At 42.2% G+C, this 18,800-nt stretch overlaps 1 protein-coding gene across 7 annotated transcripts in view; it reads right to left on the reverse strand.

Moving 5' to 3' along the window:
* LOC113007792 (phospholipid-transporting ATPase IH) overlaps window positions 1-18,099 on the reverse strand; it is a 33,099-nt gene extending 15,000 nt beyond the window's left edge. For 3 of the 7 annotated variants that reach the window (XM_080291036.1, XM_026144730.2, XM_080291037.1), the window contains exons 1-13: window positions 17,638-18,087; window positions 9,012-9,134; window positions 8,682-8,771; window positions 7,384-7,464; window positions 6,569-6,676; window positions 4,477-4,605; window positions 1,787-1,890; window positions 1,627-1,677; window positions 1,454-1,518; window positions 1,263-1,344; window positions 1,000-1,150; window positions 700-897; window positions 433-606 (exon numbers count right to left, since the gene is read on the reverse strand). In XM_080291036.1, coding sequence (XP_080147162.1) covers window positions 433-606; window positions 700-897; window positions 1,000-1,150; window positions 1,263-1,344; window positions 1,454-1,518; window positions 1,627-1,677; window positions 1,787-1,890; window positions 4,477-4,605; window positions 6,569-6,676; window positions 7,384-7,464; window positions 8,682-8,771; window positions 9,012-9,134; window positions 17,638-17,676 — 1,395 coding nt within the window. In that variant the 5' untranslated portion in view covers window positions 17,677-18,087. Of the gene's footprint in view, window positions 1-432; window positions 607-699; window positions 898-999; window positions 1,151-1,262; window positions 1,345-1,453; window positions 1,519-1,626; window positions 1,678-1,786; window positions 1,891-4,476; window positions 4,606-6,568; window positions 6,677-7,383; window positions 7,465-8,681; window positions 9,135-17,637 lie in introns of all 7 variants that reach the window. The other 4 variants (XM_080291033.1, XM_080291034.1, XM_080291035.1 and 1 more) reach the window with 2 other exon arrangements.
* Between the last annotated feature and the right edge of the window lie 701 nt (window positions 18,100-18,800).

Genomic DNA, 18,800 nt, shown 5'->3' on the forward strand with positions numbered 1-18,800 from the left:
AATCGATTCTGTTTAGTCGATAGCGTGACATTTCTGTGCTATATATCAAAAAAACAAAACAACCCCCCCCCCCCCCCCCCCTCCCCCAGCAATAAAGCAGGAAATCTTTTCAGCACTTTTTGGCAGTGAGCACCCTTCGTCCTCTCTCGCGCGCGCTCTAGTCATCTGTGGCAGCTACTGCTGCTCATGCTGACTACACAAGTTTTCTTTTATTAAATCTAAACTAATCTTTGTTGCCACTACCATAAGTGCAATGCTCATCACTTTTCCGTGTACCAGAGGACTTTTTTTTCACCCCCAATATAAGACAAAGTATACACTATACAACGAAAGTGTTAAAATTTATATGTATTGGGTATAGGATATATCAAAATCCTCCAGCCTTATAACTGAGGTTAGCTTCCCCTTGTTTGTTTAGCAAAACACACTTACTCTCCTGTAGCCACCAGGTGAGGAATCAATCATGTCTATACTTGACGCAGCGCTGAGGATTTGGCCGTTGCAGATCGCGTGTGGGATATAGACGTTCCCATCAACGCAGCATTCGATAAACTCCATGTTGTTCTCAGTTAGAGTGCCCGTCTTATCAGTAAACACATATTCCACCTAGGAGGGAGAAAGGAGAAGGGTACAGTAGAGGCATGCCTCAACAGAGTTTAGATTGCATCCGACAGTCCGCATCTGGGCGTGCGCGTGTACCTGTCCCAGCTCTTCATTCAGGTCCGAGGTGTTCACCTGAGCGCCTTCTCCCAGCTCCTCGTCAAACATCTCCTCGTCCCAGCTGATGAAATAGGAGCCAAGAAATTTCTGCATCTCCACCGTTACATACATGGACACGGGGATGATGTAATTAAACAAAACCATGAAGGCCAGGAAGTCTGTGAAGGCTCGGATCACCTGAGTTGGGGGAGGGAGACAAACAGCTAGGAAGTTTTAAGTGACACCAGACGCTTGGTTTAAGTGGTTACTTTTAAAAACGTAGAGGACTTATGAACGGACCACATGGCGCTGACGCTCGTGCTCAGTCCTGTGGTTGTACCAGGGCTCATCCCGATCGGGCGACCACTGCCAAGCGTACTTCAGAACAGTGTTGATCACCGCTTTACTGATCAAGATGCACAAGTACACTATGAGGAAGGCATTCATCGACCTGCAGAAGGAGAAGGAGAGAGAGTATGCATAAAGAAGGGTGCATTTCAATTAACCAGTTCAAAGAACGACTTTCAATCATGCAGTGAAATGAGCTGGGAGATTCATCATACTTTTCCACAGCAGAGCGCTTCTGAGATTTAGACTGGTAATTAAGTGCCATCTTGGTCTCCATGCCAGTGTAGACTGCAACAGCTGAAGGCACAGACAACAGTGAGTTACAAATGCAGAAATGATACCAGCATTTCTTCAACTGTTGTAAAACATTCAGGAGTCATTAAGCAAAGTGAATCCACATCAATACCGTAAATATGCTGTGTGTTCTTCAGCGTGGCTCCTCTAAGGAGCAAATTCTCAGCTCCAAGTGGTCTGAAACAATACAATTAAGATGCTGGTGTTATTACAGAGAAAACAATTGAAGGCCGTTGGCATTAAACCCTTGAAACACACTCACACACTCACACAGTGAACACAAACCTCGCCACAGGCTCTTCTTTGTCCTTGTAAATATTGATACGTCCCACAAATCTGTAAAGAAGTCAGTGCGATGTCAAAACAAGACCCACACAGTGACGAGGACGTATCTTGTAACAGGTTTGCATATAAAGATACATCAGTGAGCATGCTTCCCACTCACTTGTAGAGGTCAGGCTGCGGTTGTTCACATTCAATAGTGGCATGTAGCGAATCCACCTCCTGCTCTGTTCTAAAGGCCATGGTATCTGGTATAGCATAATAGGTCTGAGACAGAAAAGGTGCCGGAGAGGGGGATGAAGAAGACAGCAAGAGGAAAATGTCACCCACAGTCGCTAATGAGAAGAGCCTCAGCCGGTTCACTAAATGACTGAGGGGGAAAAAAAAAAAGGCAGCAAGATGAGTCGGGCGCTCTTGGGGTCACCAGGGGACAGCATGCTGGGATGGTGAACACATCAGAGGGCTGCCCCGAGGGCATGTATGAGGAAGATGAGTTCAGTAGTCTGTTCTATACTGTGGGTAATACGTGTGTGTGTGTGTTTGTGTATGCATATGATCATCCATGCATAAGATCATGTGAGTGACACCAGTGATCACCTATGCAGGTGTGCCAGTGTGTCACCTCGATCATTATGAATTTATGAGTAGGTGCATGCTGCCTGAAAAGTGCAGGGCTGCAGCCAGTTAATGTTCTGATTATTGAGTAAATCTGCTGATTATCTTTTGTGAATAATCACTGACAGAAAACATGAGAAAGTAGAATAAATGGAAACCTCACACTCCCGTTAAACCTTAAGGGTGCCTTCTTAAACTGCTCCGTTTTTCAGACCAACCAAAAAGATATTTGTCCTATTATTATTCGTTGCTATTATTAGCAACAAATATGTACATTAGACAACTGGATTTTTACCCTAAAGTGGGACGTGAATCAATTAAATTCATCGTTACATGGTCGCTACTTGCAGAATGTATGAAATGACAATAAATCATTAATACAATCATACTTCATTCATCTGAATGTTCGCTGCTGTGTTCCAGTGGCAGTGTCATCCAATGAAAGGTCATTATGGCATTTCTGTTTTTCCTTCGTTTACACTGGCGTTCATAATAAACACGGGCATAATTTTATCCCTGTGAGCCAAAACCTCAGACTTGGGACTGCTCCAAACACTTCAACCTTTTCTTTTTTAAACGTTTAGATCTTCATGATGTCAAAAAGAGAAGATATCCTTAATATGTTCCTCTCGGCCACACAGCTCTGCCTGTGAGCATAGCAGGCCCGCCCACCTGTTGTTCAAATCTTCTATTTGTGGGGTCAGAGGAAAGTTAAAAGTTTAACTCCCCCTAAGTTAAGAGAAGGGAGCCAAATGATTGGCACAGTTTAAAATAAATGAATCTTTTAAATACTGGCAGAGTCAGGGAGCTGGAAAATAGCGTAATAAATATGTAATAAATTAACCTTTAGTCAAACAGCTGAAAAGCAGGGTTGTAAAGCAGCTTGCACGAGCCCAGCAACTGTGAGCAGGGTCAAGCAGCTTAAATAGTGCACTGCAGCAGATAACTAGTAATAATTACAGGCAATATTCACACAATTTAAAATCTGTAACACATAAGACTTTTCATACTCCAGGTAATTAAAAACTCCCAAATTATAAACCATAAGGTTTATAGATTTACAGTAAAACACTGCAGAATAGTGTTGAGATTACATATTTACTAGAATGATGAACATGGTTGCGTTAGCTTCCTGCATTTTTTCTTAATCAATATTATAATAATCAATAGTCCTGACAATGCAAACTCATGGATGTGAGGTTTTTTTTTCATTAAACATACAATAATCTTTTCTCCGTATGCCTGGAAACAATGATGCTTTCATTTTTTGTTAGGGAGACTAAAACAGTTTAGGGAGAGAATAATAGCATTGGATAATACTACACTGTTACATAACAACTGTTGTTCTTTGTGAGCAGACAGGCATTGTTTGATTTCATAAAAGACTTATATTTGTGGTGATTTGGTGCTTCAGAAGGCCTTAACTCTGATTAATTTAAGGACCTATGTAAACTTCTTTTTTGACAGGAAATATAAAGACAATCAGCCGGAAAAGGGTGGAGTGCCCACTCCGGGTCGGGGATGAGCTCCTGCCCCAAGTGGAGGAGTTCAAGTATCTCGGGGTCTTGTTCGCGAGTGATGGGAGAAGGGAGATCGACAGACGGATTGGTGCGGTGGCTGCAGTGATGCGGACGCTGCACCGGTCCGTCGTGGTGAAGAGAGAGCTGAGTGTAAAAGTGAAGCTCTCAATTTACCGGTCGATCTACGTCCCTACCCTCACCTATGGCCCCGAGCTGTGGGTAGTGACTGAAAGAACGTGATTGCGGATACAAGCAGCAGAAATGAGCTTCCTCCGAAGGGTGGCTGGCCTCTCCCTTAGAGATAGGGTGAGAAATTCGGCCATCAGGGAGGGGCTCAGAGTAGAGCCGCTGCTCCTTCACATCGAAAGGAGCCAGCTGAGGTGGTTCGGGCATCTGACAAGGATGCCTCCTGGGCGCCTCCTGGGCGCCTCATGGGCGCCTCCTGGGGTTGGTGTTCCGGGCACGTCCCACCAGGAGGAGGCCCCGGGGCAGACCCAGGACACGCTGGAGAGATTATATCTCTCGGCTGGCCTGGGAACGCCTTGGTGTTCCCCCGAATAAACTGGAGGAGGTGGCTGGGAAGAGGGAGGTCTGGGCTTCTCTGCTTAAGCTGCTGCCCCCGTGACCCGGCCCCAGATAAAGCGGATGAAGATGGATGGATGGCTATAAAGACAAGTTGAGAACAGACTGATTCAAACAGTTTCACTAGTTGTGGCACCTTGTGACTAGACTCCCCGTCCAAGCTGGTGGTGGTGACGTAGCAGGTCCCATCAGAGCGACTAGAGGAGAGAAGAATGAGGTCACAGGGGAACGTCTCATCTTCCTTCACCACAACGATGTCCCCCACCTGGAAGAGGACAAAAAGTGGTTTCGATATCATTAATAATAAATACATAAACACAGAATTAGTGACAGGGACTGACAAACCTGTTAGAAATCCTTTACCATCTCTCTTTAAAAAAATTAAAAAAATAAAATCAGAAATTGCATAACGGATTATGCGAGCAGAGCAGCTTAAACTCTGATAAATCCCATCTCCACGGTGACCATACACATGACACACGCTCTCTGATTTTGCATGATTAATGTATTCATCATTATTCCTGCTCCCAATTCACACTTTAATCCTCTCTGATCTATGGAAGGAAGAAACCTTAGCACTAAAGAAAAAACAATCCCCAGAAGACAGACACAGACAGCTAGAGAGAGGCAGAAAGACAGGAAAGAGACAGTGACAGATAAAGCCAGGCAGGAAACATAAAAAAAGAAAAGAAAAAAAAAAAGTATATTTGTGCATTTGGGCTTTCACTTGGTAGATTTGTGCAAACTATATACTGAGGTTCCCACATAGTCTGCATTAACTCTACTTTAAGAGCAGCAGACACGACATGTAACCAGCACCAAGTACATATTATGAAAAAACAATGCTTCAAAACGAGAATGAATGTGTCGTTATTTATGAGTCCATAATAAATTCGCAATGCAGTTTAAAAATGATCTCATTTTATTGTCTCAACAAGTTGTCGATTGCTCATTTATGTTCTACCCTACTCAGATCAGCTGGTTGCTGTGTATGTGGCGGTCCAAACACATAAACAGTAATGGAAAAAGGACTGGTTCTTATACAGGGATTTTCTACTTGAGCAGGCAAAGCACTTTATACAACATGCCACATTCACCCATTCATACAAACACTGTTTTTATGCTTCTTCTAAGTGTTTTCTATATTCTGATGAACGCTTTAGAGAGCAACTGGTGGTTCAGCATCTCACTGATGGAGACTGGAGCAGCCTGTCTACCTCGTGACCTACAGGCACTCCTGTGTCGCCAACAGGTACGTTTTAGAGTTGTAACACCCATTACACGGTTGAAGCGTGTTTCTCTGCTCTCTTCTTTCCTGTTTTTCTAGCAGATAAATTAAAAATTTATCGGCTGCTATAACTGCCAATGCAGATTCATCAGCAGACTGATATTAGCACACACATAATGTCGGTCAGGCTCTATTCTATGCATCTACATTTTAGGTGATGGGCTAGTATTAAGCAGTCTGATGTTTTCATTCATACTTGGATGATACAGGCCAGATTACTGCAGAGCAGCATGCCAGCTGAGTGACACTAGTTTATATTTTTCACAGAAATATTGGCATTCGCCCCTGCATTTGGTACCACGAGCAGCACTGCTGTAAATAAAGCCACACTAATAAATGCAAATTAATGAGCCTTATTTCCAGTGTGTTTTCATACAGAAAGAGGTGTAATGGCTCTATAAAAAGAAGAAGAGTTCACTTGTGCATTAAAGTGAACAGAATCGGATAGTGGGCTGAGAAGATAATACTGGAATAACGTGAAATCCTACGTGAGCTGAGATGGAAAAGATGGAAAAAAAAACTACCAGTTCGATCAAAGATGGGATGTGAAATTATGAAAATCATTTGCAATCATGGCAAACTGAATTACACCACCAAACAGAGATTTACTGTTGCATCAGAATGACAGAAGAGAACATCAGAGGATGATGACAGGAATATCCTAAATCGTGAAATACATCAGTCGTCTTCGTCCTCCGAGGGACTCGCGTGCTACACCGGGGGACAATCTATCACAGCTTCGGGGAAATTAATTGGTGGGAAAGTGAAGAGAGAGCAAAAGCAGCAGTAAAGAAAGTTCGAGAGGACTGCAGAGAGGAAGAGAAAGGGGTGGGCTGGTGAGAGCGACAGTTACAGGGAAAAAAAAGTGAGCTATGCAGCAGAACAGCAGTGTTGCTTTGTGGCCTCAGGTGCTATGCTGCTCTAATGAGGCCATTCTTACCCGTAGCTTGTGACTCTGTGTCCTCACCACCTTCCCCTGCTGCACCACGTCCACCGGACACTCGTTTATAGAGCAGTCAGCTTTGTGTCTGAGCCAATCCTCGTAGCCCTGAGAGAGATGCAGCAAGTGGGTTGCAGCAAGGGATAGAAAACGAGATTGTAAGGGGAGGTGGAAAAAAAAAAAGGAGGAAATAAATATATGTGTGTGTGTGTGTGTGTGTGTGTGTGTGTGTGTGTGTGTGTGTGTGTGTGTGTGTGTGTGTGTGTGTGTGTGTGTGTGTGTGTGTGTGTGTTGGCAGTGGGGAAACAAAGAATATAGACTGTTGTACAAGCAGAATCGGGGCCAGCACCAGATCAAGAGAGAGGAGAGCACGAGGTCAAAGTCATACATAGTAATTAATTAGCATCGCACTTTCTGAGCTTGGTGACCCGTTTCCTGGATTTGTAGCCAATGTGTCATGTTTTAGATTTATGTCCTAGTAAAGCTCTGGCTTCCTGAGCGAGAATAGCTCTATCTATCACTGATAGTACCCCATCCCTCAGTACTGGGACGGAACGGAGAGGATGCATCGCCCAGAGTCACGGGATCCTCAGCTCGAGTGATTAACAGAGGAGACCATTCATGATCATATTTCTCACATCAGCAGACAGATTCAATGGCATGCCCCTTTGCTGGGAGTGGAATGTGTATATACAGATAATAGAGCAACGGAGAACGGAGAGTGCGTGGGTATTTGAGGCCAGCAGTTGATGCGTATAGAGGATAATCACGGGCAATTTTTCTTGGACATATAAGCATATTTGTGTGCATCCTACCTGTTTGATGGCGGTGACCGTGATAACAAAGAAGAGGGGCAGGCCACTAGTGACTGGGCTGGTGGGGGTGTCGATGATGAGCTGCAAGGGAAAGAAACAGGAGGAGGAAGACGTAGAGTGGGGGGGGGGGGGGGGGGGGGGTGAAGAAGTGGCCACAAATAGAAGATAGGATGTCAAGTAAACAGCACTGTTCAATGTGCATCAGTGAAGAGCTTTTAAAATTTCAAGCTTGGGATCAAATTTGATCTTTTCCTTTAGGATTAACCTCCTGGGATAGCATATACACCCCTACAGTTTCAGAGACACATTAAATGCAGCAAGCAATGTCATTATTTCAGTTTAAAAAATGTTATAAATTACAAACACATCCTCAGCACGCCCCATCATCAATAAATGCATGCACCCAGTCTGTGGCCATCTTTTCTTTTCCAAATATTTATTTATAAGTGACTTATGTATGTATGTATGTATATATATGTATATATTGTACTATTCTTAGTTAGCGTATTGTCTGTCTTGTCTTAATGTTGGTTTAAAATGGAGCACTGTAACAAAAAATAATTTCCCCCAGGGATCAATAAAGTATTCTGATTCTGATTCTGATTCTGATGTTTCAAACTCCTCTATCAAGGCAACTGCTGGAAGAGAAATTGCCTTAATAGACCGGAACTATTAACTATCTGACTATTATCACTAGTCCATCCTTGCATTGTTATTCAGCCACTATATTTGATACAATGTGGCAGTTCAGAAGAAGAAGAAAAGCTTCTGAGGTACAGAGAGAGCACTACAACAATCCATTCGAGAATGTTGACTTTGCAAATTTGCATTAGCCTCAGATGAGTGAGTGCTCTTATTTTGAAATATGTGAACGATAAGGGAGTGTCTAAACAGCTTTCAGCACTCATATGATTAAACAGTGCACACAGCCACATAATGAGACAGCACCACTGTGACTTCTGGCAATTATGAATCAATTCCAGACAAATGTAAAATCAGCAGATTCTAAAACAACCAGAGATCCATATTAAGGGTGGAAATCGAAGAGTGACACAGAACACTATTACTGTTTCCAAAGAACTTGTGAAGCTGTGTTTAAAAAAAAAGAAACCAACCCCCCCTCCAAAAAAAAATAAAAATTGGAAAAAAATGATTTGCTAATTCTACAAGGACAGAAATCTGGCATAAACATACAGTATCTTCTACAGAGAGTGCACAAACATGCAGTGCCTGCAGTGCTCGCACAGTAGGCAGATTAAAGAGAAAAATAATTGTCATTAATAAAGCCGAAATCTCACCTGAACCAAAAATATGACCAAAAAGTAAAAGTTAGCGATTCTTCTGAACTGCTCAAACAGGTTCTTGGGAATGAAGTTCCAGAAGGTGTACTGTGGAAGAGAGTAACAGCAAACATTTAGAAGAAAGGCATTTAGAAGAAAAGAAAAGCAAACATCATAACAGTTCCTGTGCCAAAAAACAATGATAAAGACAAAAAAAGTAAAGCATCCTTTAAAAATAAAAGAAACACAGCTACAAAACAGGATTACTTGGTTGCCTGAGTATAAAACTAACATTGCGTGATGATAAAAAGTGTTACAGCAGTGACTTGTGGGCTGAGGACCGCTCACCTTGGAGGACACAATGCGGTTGTCGGGATAACGCTGAGGGATGTACGCCTCAGCTCCTGGAGGGGGTTCTTTATGCCCGATATACACCGTCCGACTGTCCACCCAGATCTCCTCCCCGACACACTGCAGAAGAAAGAAATAACATGCAGATATAAATAGCAATAGAAGGTAGGGACAAGAAACTGGGTTATAGGGCTGTGCGATATGACCAAAATCTCATATCCCGATATTAAGACATCTATGTCCGATAACGATATAAATCACAAAAATTTAACATTTTCTATAAATTCTGTAAATCTCGGGCAGTTCGACTTGCGTGAAGTGTTTCCAGCTGGGCGTCGTGTACCTGGAGTTGAGTGTTTTAACTGATGCATGAAACTATACATTTTTAGACATAAGTTGTAACGGCGCCGTTTTCTTTGTAAGTATTTATTACACGGCGTGCTGCGGGGAAAAGCCTGTTCTAACGTTTGAGTCTAAAGTTTATTTTTTTTTAGCACCTGGCGGCTCTTTTTTTTACTTCTCATCTGTAAATAATCTGCTCTTTCACGTGATTCAGTTTATTTTGAAAAGTCTCAACAGGCTCTTGAGCTTTATTGTGAAAGGTTTATGTGGAACAAGCGGACACGCGGTGGTTTTACCATCGTTGTTGCTAAGGACAACACATAAAAACAAACGCTTGTCTGTCTGTAGTGTGGTTCTATTAAATATAAGAGAAAGTGAGAACTTTAAGAAATTAATATAGCCACTACAGTGACCATCAAAATAATGAAAAAAATATTGCCGTAAACAGTTTATTTTGCAACACCACGAAGCAAACGATAGCGTAAAATGAAACAATAGATGCTTTTATATCTTCATCCGATATATATCGTTATATCGAACAGCCCTACTGGGTTATATCACAAAGTGTCCGATTACAATTAATGACCTCCTTGCTATTATCTGGCTTACATCAATTGAAACGATGCAGCTGAATAACACCAACATTTTACCAGCACCTCCTTAAAACATGACTTCACAGCGTGGAAGCATAGTTTACCGGTATATGAGCAGCCAGTATACATTATTGTAGATAATATACAACTAATCAAAAAATACTTGCAAACAGTATTTATACATTTTTTTGATTAGAATCAAGAAAAACAGAGTCCTAGATGAAAAACTGAATGTTACACAAGACTGTGTTACACGACTTCTGTGACTTCTTTTAACAAACAACTTTACAGACAAGACAAGCCAAATTGAAGGATGTGTTAATGTTTGTGATGCGTGTAGGTGGGTTCGGCTCTGAGTCACGGTAGAGTGGATTTGTCATTTATCTTTTTCTTCCTGCAGAACAGTCAGGATATTCTGCAGTCAGCCCTCTGCTCTCTTCCATCTGCACAGGTCCAAAACACAGCTATGTTGTTGCTCTTACAATTTTCAACTGATTCAGTGGCTTGACTTTAAAAAATTAAATACACATCAGTTCCCGTGCATGCAAACCATCCCCAGGGCTTAACAGAATGCACTGTGGGACTTCACCGCAGCACATTTTTTCTCAGAGATGTCCCACATTAAAAGCTACTGCAGTAACAGAGCTCTCCGAGACAAAACAAGAATCACGAGACCAGGATTTGGCTGTTTGTGTCTACACGAGTCCTAATGTTTTGGCCTGAGTGGGCACCGTTAGTGTAGACTTTGGCAAAGCGGCCGACCTGACACAGCTCAAAGCAGAAGTGTTGACCATTAGCAGAAAAGTTCTGGAACAAGCACTTTAGAGGAAGTAGCGCTTCACTGCTTCAAACGTCCTCAACATTTTGGCAGAGACGTAGCTCATTATTGTCAGTGAGAAAAAAAAAAACCCCAACTTCTAATACATTTGTGCTCAGTCCACAGCACGTACATGTCCCAAATGTGTTTCCTGTCAACTTAATCCACAAGTTTTAACAAGTTTAAGATCAAATGAAGGTTAATGCAGCATCACAGTGAATTCAACGCAAGATGAGACACCCAAATAGCTAACTGCAAAACTTAAAAGCAAAGAGACCCAGATCCTGGCATCAGACGCTTGGCAGTGAGATAAAAATAGACACAGATCCAACAGTGTCAGCCGACTGGAGACCCCTCCAAACTATTACGGGGTGGGGGAGCAGCATGACCCAGACAAACACTGAAAATGGAAAGAAACCGAAAGAAACTCAAAGTAAGGCAGAAACCGAAAGCAGCAAAAGCAGAGAACAGGAAGAAATCAGCAACAACAGATTTCTACAGAAGAAAAAGGGTAACAAGGACAAAGAAAAGGATGTATAGGGAGAGTAACGGGGAGAGAAGGTGGGGCTGAGGGCAAAAATAGAAGCAGTTGTCACTGACATGATGCAGCATGTGCGAGTAATCTTTCATTTATTTATTTTTTGTAAAGGGAACTGACCAAATCAAACAGCTGTCCTGGTAATATTAAGCCACCTAACCTTGAGCCTTAGTTGTTTACTTTAAACGTCTTATAAATACCCGACATAACCACGATGTGCAAAGGAATTTCATGTTCATGTTAATACCAAAACAACAACAACAACAACAACAAAAAAAACTTGGTTACAATCAAACTCTCTGACCATACAGTACATTTGATGGTTTAATATTAAGAGCAGTGTATTGGACCAAGGACGGCTTTGTACAATTTGTTATAGTGCTTGCATCAAATCAAGCTAAGGATGTGATCCATTCAAAGGACAAACCGGGGATCTAAATGGGAGGCTGGAGAATAGAAAGCACTGTCAACTAAAAGGGCAAATTCCAAATACTTCTAATTTGGCATTGCAGGTTTTTCCTGCTATAGAAAGGGCCTTTGGTGGGAGGTTCACTTTATTTGACAAGAGGAAGCTACTTTCAGCTGGTCCCTTGTCACATGGGGTAGTTCCACATATTTGATTTGACAGAGTTTGGCTTTTTGAACCAGTGACCTTTCAGTGGCCAAGTAAATGCATAAACCATATGTATTTTTCACCTTAATTGACAGCAATAAAGACACCAAGCAGGACAAAACATAAACTACAGGAGTAGATAAAAGTCTGAGCCTGGGTCACCTGATCCAGCCCCAACTATAGGTTTGATCGAAAAGGAAGTCTAATCATGTATGAGGGTGGTTATCTTCCAAATCTAAACTGAGAGCTGATAACACACATGAGAGGAGGCTGATAGTTGAAGGTTCTGGCTCCCCTTCTACTTTTGGTAACTCACAAAGTGCTCAGTTGTGGATAATATGGTGATATGAAATCTTTACGACGTGACTGACCCTGATCGCTCAGGCCTTTAAATGTGAGGAGAAGGACTTTAAATTCAATTCTGGATTTAACAAAGAACCAGCGAAGAGAAGTCAGTAAGAGAGAAATGTGATCTGTCTTCCTGTTAGTGCTCTTGCAGCAGCATTTTGGTTCAACTGGAGACTTTCCATAAAGCTATCAGGAAAACCCGACTATAAGGAATTACAATAATCTAGCCTCAGATTCGTTATGCATTAGTGGGAGTTCAGGTTAAAGTTTTGCACTGTAATCAGGACAAATGTGGAAAATGGTCATTGCTATTTCAATGAAATTGCTCGCTTACATCTTAAACATTCTAAATATTTACTTCTGTCTATTTCTACATTAGTTCAACCATTCTTCAAATCCACAGCTCTCTGAATTCACCATCCATCTCCCCCATATTTCTATCTGCAGTGTTTTCTCCCTTTGTTCCTATCATCTCCTGGCAGCGAGTGTCACATTATGACAGCGTGACTGTGGGAGAGGGATGGAGGAAGACGCAGAGAGATTGCATTGTGGTGTGCAGTTATCTGATCATTAATCCTCACTGATCCGTATCAACCCGTGTCCCACAGCTCCCTCTTCACTCTGCTGCTCCAACAGACAAAGTGGCTTGGTGGCTGGTAGCAGGACATGGAGGCTTTGTCTTTATTAACAACCCCAACCAGCAGAGCGACGGGTCTTACATCACCATCAATCATCAACAATGACAGGATATACTTTATTACAGCAAAGAATAAAAAATTAAATTAAAGAAACCACCACTACAACTTTCCCATTTATGTTTCTGCACTGTGTGAAGCACTCCTATTAGGTAGGTGCTTTGCCATTTGTTTATAATTCGAAATGCTGCTTTAGAAAGCCATGAGAGTATTTCCAGATCTAGCATTGTGTAATAATGTGCCTACCATTCACACAGGCTTTGCTCCATAAGCACTTAATGGCACCATGAATGCATACATTTTCATTACGAAAACGCCAACTCGACCCCAGCAGTGCCATCTATGCCACCTCTGTGATGCGGTGCCTTTCTACTAGAGAGGGGCAATAAAAGACATACGCCATTAACTGGCTTGATTATATGGTCATGTCTCATACTTCCTCCACTGCCGAGTCATGCTGTGCTGCACGCAGCATGTTTAGCAGTGATCCTTCATTAACCGACAGATCAAATTCCTCTGAGCGAGCCTTACCTTAATGAACTCCTCATGCTAACATAGAATGGACAACATACACAACTCCAGAGCAGGACGTGATGCTGTTTAGCTTTATTCAAAACAGAAGCTAGCGACCATATTATTAAGCAATTTTAGCTCGTTTTAAAATATATATTGCTACAGAGCCTCAGAAATGTTATCTTTGAGTATTATGTGGATGCTACAGTGACTCCATGCATAACTGTCTCTCATCACCTGGTGCATTTCTTTAGTTTAATTGGCACGATTCAACTTTTAATTTTACTGCTGCTGTAACCCATCGATATTAGCCATCTAATGGACTCTGTTGCACTCTAATGAGCAAAGCAAGTAATTCTGTGTAAATTTGGGGTGGTAACACTAAAACAAATGCAATAACCTATTAACAGAGGCTTTGAAGTCTGTTGTCGCACTGAACACGGATAAGAAAAAGGAGCCTGAGGATCTTGATCAAAAAAAAAAGACACTCATTAGTCACTGATCGCCACAGCAATACAGTACGCAGAGACTTCTACAGCATGTCTGCAGGTTCATTAGGCAAAGAGACAGATCACAGAGGCTTCATTATAATGGCTGCTGATCGAACATGTAAGATTTTTTCCTCAATTTAATGCTCTGATACAACATTAGTCAAGTGATTATGAGACTGGATTAGTGTCCCAGAAAATATCCACAGTATCCTCTTGGTGGTTTTTTATTTGGTTTAATGAGACTTATTAGACTCTGTTTATCAAATTTATTTTTGGGGGGTATAAAGTGAAATGAAAAAGGAAGTGGTAAAATAGGGAGAGAACATGGCTCCTAAGGACAATATGGGCATTTAGGGATTCTAATCATTCATTAAAAATTGTGTTTGGGACAAATAATTATACAGGCGCAAACAAACAAGCAAAAAAGGGAATGGTGACCCTTCAGCCCGCGCACAGCATTTCAAAAGCATTAAAGAGCCACCGGATACCTCATAACACAAACACCGGCAACATTATCAAAGGATAAATATGAGCTGATTACTTTAACATGACAACATTTGTATTCCGCTGTTGTCCCAGCTTCCTCTCCCACTTCAGCTCGCTGTGATCCAACAGTTACATAAGTCTTTAATCCAGCTGTGCTACTTCTCCTCTCCCTCTCCTCTCTCCTTTTCCTCCTGCCACCCTAATCTGCATCCCAAAAAAAAAAAAAAAAAAAAAAACCCTCTCATTTTGTCTGCGTTTAACACTGAGACGATAATACAGGCTGGAAATGGTGTGTCATAAAGAAAACGTTGTCTTCGGGTCATGCTGCGAGAATCAAAAATTTTTTTTAAAAAATCAGTCTTATTTGCCAGCACAAAAGATGTGTGACTGCTTCCTCTAATATGCACACAGATCAGCGGGCAACGCTCAACCCCAAACACAAATCCTGTGTGTTTTTGTCACCTACAGCTGCCATTGCTCCACCAGTGCCCCGTCTCCAAAGGGTGCAGCAGACAGGAATAGACTGCCCTTAACTGTTTGTAGCAGTGATGTGGCAAACAGTAATCTAGCAGGCTGTGTTCTGCCTTTCAACACCAGTCAGGACTCAAAGGGCTGTAAAGTTGCTTGAAACCCTTCTTAAGCCCTTCAGCGCGCACGGTGCTGCTGGCACCTTTTTAATCAAAAGGGAAACATCGCTGGCCTTTCTCTTTTTATCTGCTGATTTTGTGAGAGGTCTCAGCATGAATAACAGTTTACATTTAGAGATAAGATAGAAGAGGGTTAGGATAGCAGGGGGGCAAGGGTAAATTACAGCTATATACAGCACAGTGGCAATAAAGCAGATACGGTTTCAAATATTGAGACCCTGATAGATTGTTGTGGAAGTTAAAAGCATGAGGACATAATTATGCTATTACATGGCATCAGCTATTTCTAATAAGTCCAGCCCCATACACACAAGCACTATCTTATACAGATTATGACCTCATGCAGTTCTCACAGTTTGCAACAGTCTAAGGCATCACTCCATCTCTATTATTACCAGATGAGAAAAGGGCGCTGAAGAGGAAGGGGAGCGGAGATCGAGAACACACATAACACACACACTCAGAGCACAGGTGGTCCTTTTACAGATAAATTTAATTATAATAAAATCTCTTCCTGCAACGACTGCTAACATACCAGAAGAAGTCTGTGTGCACACTCATGCACCTATCAGCCTCTATATCTCAATGCATGAGGGCTCAGCCATTCTTTTATGCAAAAAAAAAAAAAAAAAAAGTTTAACAGACTTAAGTTGTTATGCAACAAAAATGTCCCATTTAAACGTCACGCACCACAAAATCTCATGACACCACAGTTTTCTTTCCCGATATTGTTTGCCATGGTGCACAGGCTCAATTCATCCGCAATTTTTCAGCCAGGGAAGAGGTGAACGAGCATGGCTGAATGCAGTGCATTCCGAGTTTTCATCTAATTATAAAGGCGTATGCAACAGATCTGAACTATTAAAGCAATGAGCAATATTGTTTTGAGGCATCTACAATACTTTGTAGCGTCACTGACCAACTGCCAACATGTTTCAGTGATTTTATAGTTTTTAATGAATCTCTGTTGAAACAAAGACACCTGAAACAACAATGAAAATTTGTATTTATTTATTTTTAATCTCTAACAAAACTAGGTTACACATATATGGCATTGCAATGCTGTCCAGAAAAACCAGGAAGCTCAAAGAGCAGAGTAGCAGAAATGCTTCAAGCAAGAAATCCTGAATTGATGACAGTAAAAATAAGGAAACTAGTTGCAAAAGCAATGGCTCAAAAACCTGCCCTGTGGATTAAAGTGGGCTAAATCAAATTTGCATCCTCTAACGGCCAAAGAACATGCACAGTCTTTCTTTAAACAACACTGATAAATAATTAGAGGGCCGGCTACATTTGGGCAGCAACCTCAACTTGGGTGTACTTGGCTCCATCTGGACTAAATAAAAAAGGTTTGGACCCTGTCCTCATCTCATGTAAGGATGTAAGGTTTGTTCTACTACGCACCCTCATTACCCGAGCATCTGTTATAATACGGCAGGGTTAATAGAAGGTGATACACAACTAATAGGTGCCAAGGCAGTCATCATCCATCCCTCCAGTTGCAAATCAATATGCAGAGGATTTAATTTGTGATTAATTGCGTGTCTATTTAATATTGCAGGATGCAATTGGAAAAAAGAGCGAGGGATCGTAATGATGATGACCTCCCTCCCAGATCTGATTTCCCCTGATATTAGCCCTGCTGAAACATCAGTCAAGCTCCACGCACACTGTCGCTGGCCTGCTTCGCGCACATGTGCACACACATAGACACCAAGGGGTACGAAACAGGTTTGAATGATGAGAAAGATAACTCGATACACGTCACTGCACCTGAGCCAGATTTAAGGTCACGGGAAAGGGCCACAGACGGTAGCAGATTTACCAATGCTCTATACGTACACAGTCTGATGAGCATCACTGGGCCTGTCAAAACAGGTTCCTAATAGTCATTTTTTTTCTCCTCTAATTCAGGCTCCCACCGACCAGCTGCCTCATGTCCGGATAGATAATCAGTGGCTGTTGATGACAGAGACTGAGACCAGGCTAACCAGTAATATTATTACAGCTTGCAATCATTACTGTGTGGATATTTCCTGCTCACAAGCAGACCTGATTGCTCATTAGAGATAAATGTTGAAGCTTTGATGGCCTCGCCTTTCTTAGAACCTCATTAACTTAACCTGAGCAACTTCTATCAAGCTAGAGGTGTAAGGCACGGCCTCTCACTTCTTTTGAGTCCCAGCCACGAGGAAGTTTAGTATGCATGCATGCATTTTTTTTTCTTTAATTCTACACATTCACCAGTCATCACTGCATCTGTAGCTACTGGAACATTCTCCATTCAGCTCCACAAAAACATCGCAAAGCCCACAGCCACCGGCCTGTGCCAAAAAAACAAAACAAAATAAAACAGCTAGAGTCAAATGTGTATTATTGCAGGAAGTTATTTATCACTCTCACACAAACCCTCTGAGCAAATGTACAAGCAACACGGTTTTAGGTGCAAAAACCAAAGCCATGAAAACGTGTATCAGAGCACTTCCAGTCACCGAGCTACACTTGTGTGACAGTGTTGACAGACACACTGGGGGCCTTACGTATCTGCTGATGATATTCCGGAGCAGGCTGAAATCCATCCTTTACACGGCTACACTGCGCGACAGAGACGTTCAGCTCTCCCTGGATGGATCTTCGTAAGCGCTACCTCGTGTAGATCTTTCCACGAGGATCCATCGCTCACCTCCTCCACCGTCGCCGCCGGGTGTCTGCGATAACGAGGAGCAGCGGTCTCTCAGTCACTCGGCTGCTCTGATTTTCATGGCATCCCTGGGAAGAGCCATGCAGCCCCCGAGAAATTACAACGACCCCTCACCAGCGCTGCTGGCTACATTTTACACTGAATTTTCAGCGCTTGCAAACCTCCAAACCCGCGGGTGTTCTTGCAGGGTGCTCTCCGTGTGACGAGTTCTTTTATTCTTGCAGGAGACGGTCCCTCGTGGAGTCTGTGTCCTGCTCTGTGTTCCCAGCGGTGGCCCTCGATGTAGCGGTGCTGCGAAACGTCCAAAGCGCTCATCTGTCAGATGACTACGCTGCGCGTGCGCAATGGCATGTCTGGCGTCTCCCGGGATGTTATATTGAATGCTGCACCGAACGAGCGATATCCACATGCAGAAGCACGAGAGGGAAGAAAACGAGCACAGGTCCAACATCATAAACCCCACGTCCTGAGATCACAGCACGATTAAGCCTGTTAGACCTGGACAACTTTAGGTCAGTCTGTTTTAAAGATGGACCATTCAGGTGGAAAGAAATGCTTACTTAAATAAATAAGTAAATAGGCATAATCAAAATTAGAAAATATTCTACTAAAATTCATACATTCAAACTGCAATCACGTAAAAATGTACATATAAAATAAGCAGCTGCTCCTCTCCATTAGTAGACTGTTATGCAGGAAAATGGAATTTACTTATGGCATATTTCAAGTGCTTATTACAGAGTGCTGTGCAAACTTTTTGACATGCACAAATGTGCAAACATTAATGGAAATGTAGTATATAAGGCAATAACAGATTTTGTACAAATGTAATGAGCTTGAAGGTCAGTATTTTGTATCACCATCGTAATTCTTTAACACAGCCTGAAATCTTAGACAGGCTTTCTTGTAATTTCTCAAAGTAGTCTTCTGGAATAGTTGACATGAACGACATTCAAAGCCCTTCTTTGGACACTGCCTTTTGTTCTGTTCTCTTGACAGAGA

Source organism: Astatotilapia calliptera, chromosome 16 (assembly GCF_964374335.1).
Source record: "Astatotilapia calliptera chromosome 16, fAstCal68.1, whole genome shotgun sequence".
Classification (NCBI taxonomy): Eukaryota; Metazoa; Chordata; class Actinopteri; order Cichliformes; family Cichlidae; genus Astatotilapia; species Astatotilapia calliptera.